Consider the following 14,577-nt stretch of genomic DNA (forward strand, 5'->3'; position numbering starts at 1 on the left):
ATCCACGTGTGTATGCTTAATGTCAAATGTAGCTCTTACAAACAGAATATCTATTAATACAAAAGTGAAATATTTTTTTCCTCTTTTGATATTTTGTTGTTGTGCATTATACCACTAAGGAAGTATACTGTACCTTCCTAATTTTTGTAACTCTTGAAGAGATTTCAGGTGAAATTTGTAGCACATGTAATACAATTTGGTAATTGTATTGGATTTTCATGTCATCTATCATAAACAGATCAGACATTCATATGTATTTGAATGCAATGTCGCTGTATACATTTGTTAAAAAGGAGTTGCCATTAAACTTTCAGCAAATGAAGAATACTGTATGAATAACTTTTATTAGTGCAAGCATCTTGACCTGAGTTTGCATACATTTGATACATGTAACCTTTTGCAAAAAAAGCACCAAAAGAAACATGACCAATGTTCACACTGTAGTACATACATAAACATGTCTCAGAAAGTATGATTTCTGAACTACATGACTCAACAATAAAGACACGAAAAAACAATTAAAAAATCAATCAAAAGTACCTTTTAATTTAACAGATCCACATATGCTGTCAATATTAACATCTGATATGAGGTAGTGTTTCAACTTGCATTATTTAACAGTGGAAAATATAACAGAGGTATTTTTCATTCTCATCCTAGACTGAAAACAAAAGTGTGTTATTGCGTGCTGATAAAGTATCCAAAATAATAAGTCAACTAACCAAGGCTTGCTTATCACACAGCCCCACAGGTAGTCATATTTTGCTGGTATCGGGTGGAATCCCCACAACTCCAAAACTATTACTTTCCAGGAATCCCCCCCCCCCCCCCCCCCCAAAAAAAAAAAAGTTTGTTGAGCCATTGTCATTGCATTCTTAGCCCCTGGGCGTTATTATAGTTTGATTAAGTTCTTGTAATTTGTGCCAAAATCTGGCATTTCCTTTGAAGTGTGATAACTTAGTCATTTATGAATATTTTTTCACTTTCAACCACTCAAAATGTTCAGTGGCATCAGACCTATATACACATATATAGTTTTTATTATTATTATTTTTTTTAATGCCCCCTATGGACAACAGTAGCAGTATTATGCTAATAGCAAGACAAACTATGCTGTATATATATATAAAATAAAAGAATAATTTGAATATTTCATATGACATAGTTAGAGGCTCAAACAAGTCCATAAGTCATAACAATAGAATTTTTTTATGCATGCATTTTGTATTCATTTATTAGCCTTTGGCGCCACCTAGTGGATTTTTGTGTTAACACTCTAAACACACAAATTCCTCTAGTTTCATGTTTATGACTCGTCAAAGAAACAATTGCATCAGTAATCACGGAAAATGCATTATAACACATCAGGTTTACAGCATATCAAAAACTGTGATTTATAATGGGAGTCAATGAGCCAAAATCGGGCATTATTACAACAACTTCATGTGAATCTCTCCCTCCTGTTTGGTAATAATTATAAATTACAGAATGGCGCCAATTTGAACTTCTACATTTTTAAACAATCCTGGTAAAATGTCAGGTCCCTAGTGTATTTTTTTCAAATGCTTTTTCTTTGATGAAAAACAGAAAAAAGACAGAAAATGGACAAATAACGCCCAGGGGCTAAAAGCAGCACGCAACAATTTAGATTGGTCAATCAATTGTTAAAATACCTGGGGACTAACCAATAATATAAAATTTGTGAAACATTTTAAAATCACCAAATTTGTTGCTCATTGTGCCCATTTTTTTAGTAAGTTTTTTGAACAGGGAAAGTCTTCTTGTATCATCTTCACCTCTTCTTCATTTTTCCATAGAGAAACGTCTTGTGTCAATCCTGTCACCATAGACTGGAATGTAAGACGCCAAAGCAGCATCATTCATTTCTCCAATTATTGAGCTGTCAATCCACAATAAAAACCAAAAATATATACATTAGACATGAAAATCTGAAACTTTATGTCCAAGACTATTTACTTATAGGAAAGACAACCAATCATCAGTGCAGATGATAACACAATAGACAGTATGAAACAATACAAAAACTTATGAAGCTGGCAATAATGTAGTGTGCTGAATCTGCTGATATAACATCTGACATATACGTTTAGAACAATTTTTATACAAGTAATAGAGAATACGCAGACCATAACTGAGAGAACCTGATGACGCTACATGTGAAAAGTGCTGTTCCCAATTAAGTGTAAAGTCTACACCAGTTTACAGAAGTACATTTTGTTTTGCAAATGCATATCTTATAATCCTGTAACAGTGCAGTACCCATCAGCTCCTGAATCTACTCAAAGCTGTGGATGCAAGTCTTTTCCTAAGGTAAAATGTGTTAATTTTGGGGCTGCGGCTATGGTTTGCTTTTGAAAATTTATTTCTCTTCTGATTATCGTCTCGATTAATTGATTTTTGCATTATCAAACTATAATAGAAAATGATACCTAACATAAATGACAGGCCAGTTAACTAGACCTAACAATTGCTTTTGTTCATGAAAACAAAAAATGTGCTGTAATATTGTTGTCCCCTTTGGGTTGTCTTCGTCATTTGTGTGAGTGCGTGCGTGCGAATGGTGGGGCATGGCTGACGTGCTGACAGATGTGTGAGAGTACTTTGATTAAGCGCAAAGACAATCAGTCTGCGTTCATGGAAGACTATTAGAAATCATTGATTATTAACTGTTGAAATAACAAGATTTGGACCATTTTAAGTTAAAAAAAAAACTTATAATAATATAATCATAATAACTGTTTAAATTGATAAGTGATAACCCATCAACTAATTGTTGCGCCTGTAGTTACTTTAGCATGATAGTGAACGTGTTGTTCTAACTGTTCTTACACCATGTAAGTAATTTGCATGACCATGACGTCTACAGTGCATCTCTAAGTTATCAAGCGTGATTCATTTGTTGCACATTCCTATACTGGAAAAATGCAATGATGACCCTTAGTCTTACTTTGACAGTACTGAACACTTCACATACTGTATATTTGTTCTGAAAATATGTCATAAAAGATTTTTTAAACGTGATATTTAAAACCAATCCTGTAAAATAAATAAAATAAAAAAAGCAAATAGTTTGTATATTTGTATAGCAGTGATGTCTACATCAAGCTGCATTGTTGGAAGGGACAATTGATAAATATAAATATTCGAACCTCTGGAGTCACATGTGGTCAGCTATATGTATAGGTGTATAAAAAAAAATGAAATTCTGTTAAATATTAAAATATAGTTGAGACAATATACTACATGTAGCTTTGCAGGAACAAATTTCCTGTGACTTACATGATCCTGCTGCATTTTCTGAATGCGCTCCTCAGGAACACCTCTGTTGCGTAAAAATGCCCACAGACCAACATCTTGTGGGAGGCCAGGGGTTGATGATGCAGCCATTGCAGCTAGCACTACAAAAAATACAGGAAAAGGCCAAATCTATATGAATAATCATTTCAAAGTCAACCGCACAGTAAATATTGTGCTCACTCAAATTACCAATCAAACTGGTTTGTGTTGTGTGTCCTTTTGTGTGCCAAAGTTTATTCATTAACAATAATATTATACTAATAGTACATTAGACTAAAGCCAACATGTCAGAGTAGGGTTTTAGTAGTAGTCTTACTTTTGTTATTATTAATGATCAATTAGAAAATAGTTCATCAAGATCAGGGCTTTGCAACGTCCTTCCTCATCGTTACATGCTTAAAACAGGTGTCCCGTGCTAAACAATAGGTTACGACTCTCATTTGAGCCATAATAATAATTAACGTTATCTAGGGTGACCAAATGCGTCCTTTTTGGGACGACAAGATCATTTTATAAGTCCTTTCATAAATTCATGAAAATGTCCGGTTGGCATTACGTGACTTATAGGAGGTGAAGTACACTGTGTAGCTGCGACTGGTACCACAATTTCAAGGCCGGGGCGAGTGTCCTCTTTTTGTGGAAATGGGAATATAGTCACCCTAACGACGTTATCTCATTAAGCATAGTGTTTGCGTATATTTAGCATATAACGTTACGACGTAGCCTACATACGGCTCGTTCTACCTAAGGTACGGGAGCGTAGTAGTGCATACTGTACTTGCATATAAACGACGTTATGACGAATGGCTCGTTCTACTTTTGTCAAGTGAAGGATGATCAATGCCCAGCGGGAATCCCTCCTGAATCCCGCTGGGCATTGTTTAAGTTACCTTACTAAAATCATGCCGATCGAATGATATGTACGTGTACTTGCATGCTCCATAACATACAATGATATACCTACCTTACACTAAGACATTAATAATAGTGAGTGAGTTACCAATTAAGATACATGCCTTACCTTAACTGAGCCAGAAGATACGTTGGAGGTATGCGGGAAAGTGTCCGCTTCCGCTATTAGCGAGTCTGCAACAAGTCAATTGGAGTTCAGAGGTAAAAAAAAAAAAAATACTCCAAAAAACAGAACACCAGCTCTGTTTTTCGGAATATTTTTTTTTCCTTGTTTTTTTTAAATAATCTTTTTCCTGTTTTTTTTTTTTTACAAATTTGTTCCCCCCTGTTTTTCTGAATATTTTTTTCTCCTGTTTTTCTGAATATTTTTTTTCAGCCTGTTTTTCTGAATATTTTTTTTGACCCCCCCCAAAAAATTCAGTAAAACTATTTAGAAAAACAGAAAGAAAAAAAAATACTCAATACTAAAAAAAAAAAAAAACAACCCCCAAAAAATTGTCAGAAAAACAGGACTTTTTTTTCAAATGAATGCAATAGGCTTCCGTACTAAACATCAATATAAGAAATAAAAAATAATAATTTTGATAACTTTGTGCTAAAAAAAATGTCAACCAAAAAGAGTAAAAAAAAGAGTTTAATAATGGAATATTAATAAAAGAATCAAAAGAAATACATCCAGGAAATAGAACTACAGAGAAATACTTTAACAGAAAAAACATAGGCATTTATTTGGAAGATTTGGAGAATTCGCAACAAGATCCGCGGCCAAAAATCGACCTTCGCTATTGGTGTTTACAGTTCACTTTAATGAGCCAATACCAAATGAACTCAAATCGGCTAGTGTACTTTTCCCGAAAAATCACGTCCTAGTCCCAACAAATGAAAAATCCAATTTGATCCAAATGTTAAAGTGCACTTACAATATGTAGTTTCCCCACCAACATTGCGGTGTCCAAAGTGCTTTACAAAGCCTTATTCCTGCACTTATTTGAAGATGTATATCTGTATTGAAGCGGTGTGTACACTGTACACCAGGGCTTTCCAGCCGTCTGTCAGCGGATGTGATGTCATGTTTAGTTGTATATGTGGTAGAAGGGAAAATGCAGTTTCATTTTTCGGCCACAGGTGGTAGTAGCGATTCTAAATTCAATTTTCTGCGTCCAGTAGCTTTAATTATTTTGTTATATGTGATGCTTCTCTATGTGTGGTACACCAGCAGTTGTTTAAAGATTTATAATTAGCATACAGCAAGTATTAGCATATTTTTGCCTGTCAAAGGCATTTTGCATTACTTTACATGATGTTAACATTGAGCTAACAGACATTTGTTTGACCAAATGACATGGTTTGGTTGAATTACCTATTTCACATGCTTTTGTTTTATGACAGGTTCATAGTCCATCTCAACTGGGAGTGACAAATACACAGCTTGGAGCGTTTTAGACTTGAAGCAAGTGCACTTTTCCTTACTTTGAAGCCTAATCGCCTAAGTCATTTTTTCAGATTTTTCAGGAAACACAAAAAGTGGAACCATTTGCATCATGAGATGATTAGGCAAAAAAAAAAAAAAACGTAGGCATTTATTTGGAAGATTTGGAGAATTCGCAACAAGATCCGCAGCCAAAAATCTATGTTCGCTATTGGTGTTTACAGTTCACTTTAATGAGCTAATACCAAATAAACTCGAATCGGTTACTGTACTTTTCCCAAAAAAATCGCTTCCTAGTCCAACAAATGAAAAATCCAATTTGATCCAAATGTTAACGTGCACTTACAGTATGTAGCACTTTGTCCACCAACATTGCGGCGTCCAAAGTGCTTTACAAAGCCTCATTCTTGCACTTATTTGAAGATGTACATCTGTATTGAAGCGGAGTGTACACAGTACACCAGGGCTGGACTGGCCATCAGTCATACAGGGCAGATGCCCGGTGGGCCGGCATCTTTTGGGGCAGATGCAGTGCTTTTTAGTTATTATTTTCCTCCATTTTACCCAAAGAGACCGGCTCACAATTTAGAGGTACTGCTCCATTTTGAATATAGACATCAATAAATATCAATGCATATACCCGCCATAAATATCCTGTTTTTGTAACTGTGTGTGTGTGTGTGTGTGTGTATAGCTAGCCCATGCCCATCTCGCATATGGCTTTTGTAGGTCAATTAAGATAGCAGGATGTTCATGAAGCATTTGGTCAGCTTCTCTAGGCACTGCAGAGTGCCAACCTGTGTTGTGGCAGACCTCGCAGCAGAGTCTGTTTGAACGCTTACTTGTCTCTGCGTGCCCTTGTGATTGACTGTCCAGGGACGCACAGGGTGCAAGCAAGCGTAAAAGGGGAAAGCGGTTTTCCGTTGAGTCCCTGCCCATAACGCATCATCTTAACAAGGTTTAGTATCAGGCAGAGGGTGACAGACTTCGATTTCAGCTTTGAACTCACTCAACTCTTCGGAATGGAAGGTCCCGGTGACTCTGACCCACTTGGTCTCCCGGTTGCCATAGGTGCGCTTGAGACGGGCCGTGAACGGGATCTTCAAGGTGGTCGACCTGCTCAGCAGTCTGATGTCGCACGAAAGACGGGGGGGCACCTGGATGTGCGCCGTAACGGCCTGACTGGTGGTCTCGGTAATGGGGGTCCCTGGGGACAACTTGAAGGTGGAGACGGGCTTGAAGTCAATCTTCTCTTTTCTGAGGAAGGGGATTCCGGCCGTGATAGTGACGCCGACTTTCACCAAGACCCCGAAGTTGATCTCCCACTTTCGGGTTGACGTGAAGGAACCATGGAAGGTGGCCGCCTTGTTGAATAGATCGCAGCTCCAGTTTGGAATTGAGTGCCGGTCAACCTCCTGAGGGATGTACTTGAGAGGGGTGACGCCCGCTGTTTCGTACGTGACGTCCATCAGGTGCTCCTCCTCGACGTCTTTGTTCGTCACCAGGACCTGGTACTCCGGGTACGTCCAAACGCTCCGCCCCCAGGGAAGGTTGAACACCTTTTGGCTAACATCCACTTCCCCCAGTCCGTAACGATTCATCCCAACGTAATAGTCTTTGTTGTTGCAGGTCTTAATAGAATATGGAGATACTGAACCGTCTTTGTTGTTTTTCCACTCCAGAACCTCGACGTTGGCAATGTTGACCAGCAACTCGAACTTCGTTTTGGTGTACGCCGCTCTGTCGGAAGTGTAGACGCAAACATCCCAGTCTGTCTTGGGGACGTAGTAGCCTGCGTGGCAGTCCACTTTGCAGATGTACTCTTTGCGGCTCATATACGAGTTGTAGATGGACACGGCGTGATCTGGGACAGAGCCAGTCCACCACTTCCATTCCAGGTTTGCTTCGTCAGACGGCACGTCAACCTTGGGCATTTCCTGCCTCTGAAAGCTTGGGATTGGCAGATGTTCCGGCTCGAGAATGGGAGACGTCACTGTTGTGTGAAGGAAAGAAGAAAAAAGTCAATCTAAAATTGAAATCACAAAAATTTAATTTCCTTTAAGAAATGAAAACTGAAACTGCATCTTATGTTTAGAAAACTAAAATAATAGCTACAATCTCCTTCATTTACATCCTTGTCAATTACTATCAGACAGTTCATATGAAATGTGTGTTTCGGTCTTGCTGTCCATACAGAAGAAGGACGGTCAGTCATTTGAGGATTGTAGTTGACTTTGACACAATAGCGTCTTCTTGAAAGTGGATTTTGTGTAATATAGTTTTGTGACACGTTGTTTGGAAATGTGTATTTGTATTTATTTAGGAAATGTGTATTTTTATTTACTTGCAATATACTAAATAGTTTTGTGGATTATTACTACTTTTGTATTTTAGTTTCATACTGAGGTGTTTAGTGTACTGCATATGTTATGAGCCGAGAGGAGAGAGAGGTGTAACCAAGCGAGCCTCGTTCTGTATCAAAACATGAGCGCAATCCTGATGACTCAAGATTTGTTCTGGCTTTGGGAAGCGGACTGTCACATCCGTTAGGAAAGTCACGACAGGAGCTTGGGCGCCATCTAGTGGCTCACTACAGTATAGTGCTGATCACATTGTCAAAGTGCATTCCATTTTTTGACCTGGCAAATAATGAAGGGGGGCTAGTTTACATTGCTACTGAGATGCCATGCTTTTTTTTTTGTACAGAACAATTTCGAAAAGTTAAGAACTTTCTAGTTTGAACATTTTGATTGAGTAAGCTATGTTTTAATTGACATTTTAAATGGTATTTTCTGTATTGTGCTCATTGACTGACGTACTTACCAGTAGTGAATGTGATCATGTGTGTTAATGTGAAATAAAAACGCTTACTATTCACATTAAAAAAATATTCAAATGATGACAAACACTTATTTGGGCAGTTCATGTAACGGCCGGACAATCACCTCTGAATCACATCCTTCTTACCGGTTCCTCTTTTCTTGCAGATGAAGCTTCTCTTGTTGTGGCACGCGTCGACTCTCCAGTAGCCGCTGGGAGTGATGAAGGAAAGACAGCGTCCAGGATAGTCGTCATCGGGGTTACCTGCAAGCAGGCGACATGCTCAGCGCTCCTCCGTTTCTCCGCACTGCAGCTGACAAACGTTTGAGACCGACCTGCGTCCAAGTGGACGTAAGTGATGGGGGATCCGTCGCACCACTTGGCGCCGTCGTCGCCGATGGAGGCGTTGGCGCCCAACCACAGAGATGTAGCGAAGGTTGGCTCAAGAGCGGCCAGACCTTTGGAACCGAGGAAAACATGGAGTTAGAAATGGAAACGCTCGCTCAAAAAAAAAGCCAATCATGACAGTTTGTTTTTAAGTATTGTCATCTATTTGATTACATTTTTCCAAATGTAATGAGTTTACTGTACAATAAACTATGAAAAGGGATTCAGTTGAAATGTGTGAATAGAGTTGAAATATGGCAAGCCGCGAATCAACAAAGATTAATTTGGTGCTTTCCATTGGGTTGACAAATATTTCCCAGAAGGGAAGAGCTTTTAAAATTAACAAGGACTTTTCCAGCATGCAAAGCTGCATTTGTTTATAGTTCAAGCCTTCTCAAGGTGTCGCTGATCACTAATTACAACATTTCACGTCAAGGTGATTGTGAATTGTCTTCTCCTGTTGTGTAATAAGAGTTGCGTGTCTTTTAATGCAGACTTATGTGACATAAGTTAATTTACACATGTTGATGCGTAATTTGCATACTTCATTCTTAGTTGTTTATTTACATTGAATTGGCAAACAGCACATTGGCCTGTTTATGTTCAGATTGAAGACGACGGGCCAGCTGAGCCTACCATGCACGAAGGTTTGTTCGTTCGAGTCATTGATGCTGAGAAGGTTCCCTCCGAGGAGGACGCAGTGGTCTTGTGCCTCCTCCCATGTCTTGGTGGCCTTACGGTCAAGCAGGTAGCAGAAGTCGTTCGACGGGTTGTCCAGCCACCAGCCGCATTTGGCACTCTCGCCTGCCAGCAGGATGCAAGATGGTGATTGAGAATGAGCAAAGTCGCGTGTGTTACGACAGGAGACAACATGTAGGTTGCAGTGTGCGACGCCCACCTGGCGGATGTTGAGCAGCAGCAGGGTCCTGATTATACCACAAATAGAGGACCAAAACTGCCAAAATAAAAAAAGTCAAAAATCAATACAAATATAATAAAAAAATTATAATGTACAGAAATAAACAAATATACATTAATAAATAAATACAAGTATAAATTAATACGCTAAAAATATAAAACTACTATTTATATATGCAGAAATACAAAATATATTAATAGAATGAAATATCAATCGAAACGCTCTGCTCTCATATTTCTTTATCATGCAATAAAGACAGAACAAAAATTAACACGTCATAAATGGGTCAGTTAGCATGCTGAGCTTCATTTTGAGTCAAAAAGCCATAGAATAAAAACGAATAATAATAATAATAATAATGGTGACTTCGAAAGCCAAGTAGTTTTTTTTTATTTTTAGGTGGGAAAAAGTTGGTAGGTGCATTTCAAGTGCTGCTCTCAGGGAGGCGCTGCAGGGCAACTTAAAAGGCCACCTCAAACGCAAGTCGTTGCACTTCCAAACGCGCACACTCACTTTCACCAAAAAGGCAACAATAAATCGCATTTTCTCGTCGTGAATTTTGTTTAGAACTGTTGGGTCAAAAACGACCCAATATGGATTTAAAAAAATAATAAAAATGTACCGACCCGGTAACTTGAGTTAACCTTCTGTGTTGTTTTATACAATTCTCAAAGTTGGTCCCCCAGCCGCGGCGCGCGCATTAGCCCCGCTTCGCACCCCAGCCCGACCGACCCAGCCCTTCTTAGAGCCAATCCTTGTCCCGAAGTTACGGATCTGACGGTCAAATTGACCCAAGCAGTTGTAAGAGTGTACAAAGGCATCTTGCTCTTTTTGCACTTAGCCCTTTATCGATATGGGACGTCATGCGCATTATTATGACAAGAACGCTTTGAATTGTAATTGCCAGCGATTTGCAGGTGTTCTAATGAATAGGCCTTTCGAAGTCATTGTTTCATTCAACGCCACCCAAAACGTGCCTTTATAAGCAAACGCGATGACAAGATATCAAAGGAAAACTTTGAAAACTGTCACTATACGAGGCATGTGACGTGTCGCGTTTCGATCATGAAAGACAGCGTTCTTTTTTTCTTCCATTATTGTTCTAAACATTCCAAATCACTTTTATTTCGATAACGCGCTTTATTCTAGCCAATTAATTTGCTATGAAAAAACATGCGAAACCTTCTACATGATTCCAACAAACGCGATATGGAGCTTCTTGCCAAGCCACGGGTCAATGATACGTTTGAACGAGATGAACTGACTTGAAGACAAACTTAATGGCGCGGTGACAAGACATTTTCATGCAAATTAAGTAGGATATTTACTGACATGCCAAGGTCAAGCTCAGCCCAAAGGTGATGACGAGCGTCCAAGCAGAAGGCTTCCTCATCTTGTTCGTCGTGTTCTTGTTGCGCAGATGCATCAGCTCGAGACAGTCTGTACAGGTTCGGACCATGCTGTGTGCAGGCGACAAGTGACCAGTCCACTGCCTGTGAGTGTTCAGACTGAGCTATGCTGGGATCCGCCCTCGGCCACGCCCAAGCGCGACTTGACGGCAGACGCTTTGTTTACTTTGATTGACTTTGATTGTGCAAAGTATGACCTAAAGCGGTTATAGATCATTTTCAGGCCATCTATTTGTTCAAGTCAGCCTATATCAAGTAATAGAGATGAGTTCACAGCAGGGCTTACTGAACTTTTGGAAGATGAGAGCAAATTCTTGGGGAGGGATTCATGCATGTTTATGTGAAGACACGGATCATGTGAGATTTTTCACCATAATTAGGAAATCGATATCAACATGCAACCCTTTTTCTGCCATTGTTCAATATATCCTATAGATTGTGTATATTGTTTCAGTCTTTTCCAAACTGAAGCTAATCATGAAGACGCTCCATTCATTGTTGATGACATTGCTCAGCAGTTATGTCCTCATACACTGTCAGACATTTTAAGGTTTTTTTTTTTACAGCAATTTACCGGCGACACTGTTGCCAGTAATTTACTGTCATTTTAAATTACAGTATCAGAACTGTATTTCAGAGTCATACGGGTTTTTTAGTGTATTTCTTTCTTTTGCAGTTATATATGCTGGTGAAGGTGAAGTTTGGTGAAAGCCAGAAATATGTTAAAGTCGCCCAGGCAGAAAATGGATACGAGGACTTCAGTATATTTCTACAAAAAGGTGAGGATAACACTTTAAACACAGTTCTGTTTTAGAAAACGGATCAATTCTATAAGCAAACTGAGTTTTAGTTAGTTTACAATGTTGGCCCATCCACCAAGTTCTATTTCTCTTGGCTTTAGTGAAATAATGTTGATTTATCCAAATAAAAATGTTCTGTATCCCCAAAAAAAATATTTGGCAAAAACACTGCTGACAGACACTGGTGTGTTCAGAATGATTTTGCTAAAATGACATTTTTTAATATATTAAGAGATACAAAAATTTTTTTCTTCCCAAAATCTCTTATTCTCTCAGTCATAGAAAAGTTAGAGCTTCCCCTGCACTCAGAGCTACACTTGACAGATGATTCAGGGACAGAAGTGGATGCAGATGTGTTTGAGGAGCTTTTGCAAGCAGGGAACCTAACAATCAATGTGTGCAAAGAAAAATCTAAAGGTAAGGTTTGGTCTTGCCTGGGAAAATGTTGATGATAGAAGACTGCATATAATGGAGAGGACTAAAAGAAGGGTTACTTTATTTATTTATTTTTTTAGGCCAGCCTTCTCTCATTATATGTTTTGTTTTCAAGCCCGCAAAAAAGTTTCATATAATTGCTCTTAAATCATATTTATTTTTTAACTTTTTATTTACGTTTTCCTTACTATCCCGAAGCTGTCCTTCATCAGGATCTTTCTTTCACTTCATCTGAGACGTGTACATCAGACTCATCATCCATGGTGTCTGATTCACCGGATGTAATGGTGACGGAAACGAGCGACAGAGGACTAAAAAGAGCCCACTGTGATCAGGATTCAGCTAAAGAGGTTTAGGACTTTTTTGTGTTTAAATTACCATATATATTGAGTTTGACTGGTTTCAATATTCACAAATACACACAAAAGAGATTTAAACAGGGACTTGTCTGTGTAGCTAACTATCAAATGTATGTATGTATTCCTAATCAGTCTATCACATACTTAAGGGCCAACCATTGTGTTATCAGATTTGTTACTTATCTGTCTAATTTAATTTCAGACTTGACTATGATTCTGATTTTATTGTATCTTCTAGATGGTTGGAGATGTTCTACATACCAAGGCTGGGGGAGGAAAGATCTTGCAGGAATATGAGAGACTGAAAACATTGGTAGATGGTACTCGGCGACAGATGGTGAACTTACTAGTGGCCAGCATGATTGAGGTTCATGGGTAAGCATTAAAGTTCTCCTTTCTGGTTTTTGGGGTAAAACACAGACTCTGAAGGGATGTACTAAATGTCCTTTCTATAAACAGTTACTGAGTGTGTGCCTATACAGTAAACTAGTGAAACTGTTTTTTGGAAGGGTAAATTTGTTGTTCTGTTAAACAAAACACACAAGTAAATCTCTTAATTACTTTTGAAAAAAAAAAAACCGTTATCTGACTCATTTTCTTTCTCAAACGTTTAATTGGTCTTTAAAGTATCCTAAAATATTGATGATAAAAATCACCTTTAGAAATTTACTGAAGTGATAATAACTCCTATTTTTCTACAGTAAAAGGTAAAAAAGGTAAAATATCTTACATTTTCCCCTCACTTTTCTTAGTTTTAATTTCAAACAAAAACAGAAGGTGCAGAGAGTTCCCAGGATCAGCAGCATCTCTTAGAAATATTTACCTGAAGTAACACAGTTTTAAATTCAGTTTGTTTTGAATCAGTCCTCTGATTTAATAATAAAAAATAAAAAAAGTTTAATGCAAATATTCTTCAAAATGCTGAATATTGGCACTGATAATTGGCCCGGCCTATATCGTTCTCTAACCAACATAAGCTGATGGGTTTGAAAAATGTACCAAATTTTAAACAAATTATTTAAGAGCTCATAAAATATATTTTCTGTTTTTTAAGGAGGATCCCACCAGCCTATGTACGAACAAAGTATGCACTTGGCATCACCACTTTATTTCCCAACCTCAAAGATCCATTCTCAAAAAATGGATATGTAAGTTTTCTTATTACAATTATGCAATTTTTTTGGTTAATCATCTCCTTATCATCAGTTTGTCTTCTGTGCTGCTATTTCATGTTTCTCATGTTGGGTTTTCACAGGAACACTACTATGATGCGCAGAGTGAATCTGGCTATTTGGCCTGGAGAATAAAGACTGTCCAGCGCAATACTGCCCAGTCCCAGAGATGCTCAACCAGCACTTGTGCTCCAAGTGCCAAGAGGGAATTGGTCCTGATTGATGAGCAACTGAATGGAGATGAATGTTCTGAAGCAATCTCTTTACTGAAGCATTCAACTGATGTATCTGTCATCAAAGAGAAGACGAGGGCAACATTTCAATACCGCCAGACACTGGTTCATGACCAGCAAGACTCTTCAACAACAGTTTTGGATGTTTTTCCCCGGTTGCTGGACATACCTGGCCTGGTGACCGCAGACGCTTTGTTTACTTTGATTGACTTTGATTGTGCAAAGTATGACCTAAAGTGGTTATAGATCATTTTCAGCCAATCTATTTGTTCAAGTCAGCCTATATCAAGAAATAGAGATGAGTTCACAGCAGGGCTTACTGAACTTTTGGAAGCTGAGAGCAAATTCTTGGGGAGTGATTCATGTTGCCACTTTGATACAAAG

The 14,577-nt window shown here is 38.3% G+C and overlaps 2 protein-coding genes and 1 long non-coding RNA gene across 3 annotated transcripts; 1 reads left to right on the top strand and 2 right to left on the bottom strand.

Annotated features, from left to right (window-relative positions):
* Positions 1 to 849: 849 nt before the first annotated feature.
* Positions 850 to 4,445, bottom strand: LOC144057654 (uncharacterized). The gene is made up of 3 exons (XR_013295304.1): positions 4,340 to 4,445; positions 3,301 to 3,419; positions 850 to 1,900 (listed from the first exon to the last, which is right to left on the bottom strand). It is a non-coding gene; the product is annotated as an uncharacterized LOC144057654 (long non-coding RNA).
* A 401-nt stretch (positions 4,446 to 4,846) lies between these two features.
* Positions 4,847 to 11,285, bottom strand: LOC144061991 (natterin-1-like). Its single transcript, XM_077582970.1, has 6 exons — positions 11,118 to 11,285; positions 9,765 to 9,821; positions 9,503 to 9,670; positions 8,815 to 8,937; positions 8,627 to 8,743; positions 4,847 to 7,652 (listed from the first exon to the last, which is right to left on the bottom strand). Exons 1-6 carry the CDS (start codon positions 11,242 to 11,244, stop codon positions 6,610 to 6,612), a joined length of 1,635 nt encoding a protein of 544 aa, XP_077439096.1. The 5' UTR covers positions 11,245 to 11,285; the 3' UTR covers positions 4,847 to 6,609.
* Positions 11,286 to 11,311: 26 nt separating this feature from the next.
* LOC144062000 (uncharacterized) lies at positions 11,312 to 14,439 on the top strand. The gene is made up of 7 exons (XM_077582982.1): positions 11,312 to 11,551; positions 11,871 to 11,973; positions 12,271 to 12,411; positions 12,628 to 12,779; positions 13,027 to 13,163; positions 13,843 to 13,936; positions 14,044 to 14,439. Exons 1-7 carry the CDS (start codon positions 11,459 to 11,461, stop codon positions 14,437 to 14,439), a joined length of 1,116 nt encoding a protein of 371 aa, XP_077439108.1. The 5' UTR covers positions 11,312 to 11,458.
* The last annotated feature ends 138 nt before the right edge of the window (positions 14,440 to 14,577 follow it).

The sequence above is a fragment of the Vanacampus margaritifer genome, chromosome 1, assembly GCF_051991255.1.
Source record: "Vanacampus margaritifer isolate UIUO_Vmar chromosome 1, RoL_Vmar_1.0, whole genome shotgun sequence".
NCBI classification, from domain to species: domain Eukaryota; kingdom Metazoa; phylum Chordata; class Actinopteri; order Syngnathiformes; family Syngnathidae; genus Vanacampus; species Vanacampus margaritifer.

Coding starts and splice junctions, on each gene's coding strand:
- LOC144061991 (XM_077582970.1), bottom strand. CDS start 11,244: ATGGTCCGAACCTGTACAGACTGTCTCGAGCTGATGCATCTGCGCAAC. Junction 9,671..9,764: donor TGCTGCTCAACATCCGCCAG/GTGGGCGTCGCA, acceptor TCCTGCTGGCAG/GCGAGAGTGCCAAATGCGGC. Junction 8,744..8,814: donor TTACGTCCACTTGGACGCAG/GTCGGTCTCAAA, acceptor GCCTGCTTGCAG/GTAACCCCGATGACGACTAT.
- LOC144062000 (XM_077582982.1), top strand. CDS start 11,459: ATGAGTTCACAGCAGGGCTTACTGAACTTTTGGAAGATGAGAGCAAAT. Junction 11,552..11,870: donor TATGTGAAGACACGGATCAT/GTGAGATTTTTC, acceptor TTTCTTTTGCAG/TTATATATGCTGGTGAAGGT. Junction 13,164..13,842: donor AGCATGATTGAGGTTCATGG/GTAAGCATTAAA, acceptor CTGTTTTTTAAG/GAGGATCCCACCAGCCTATG.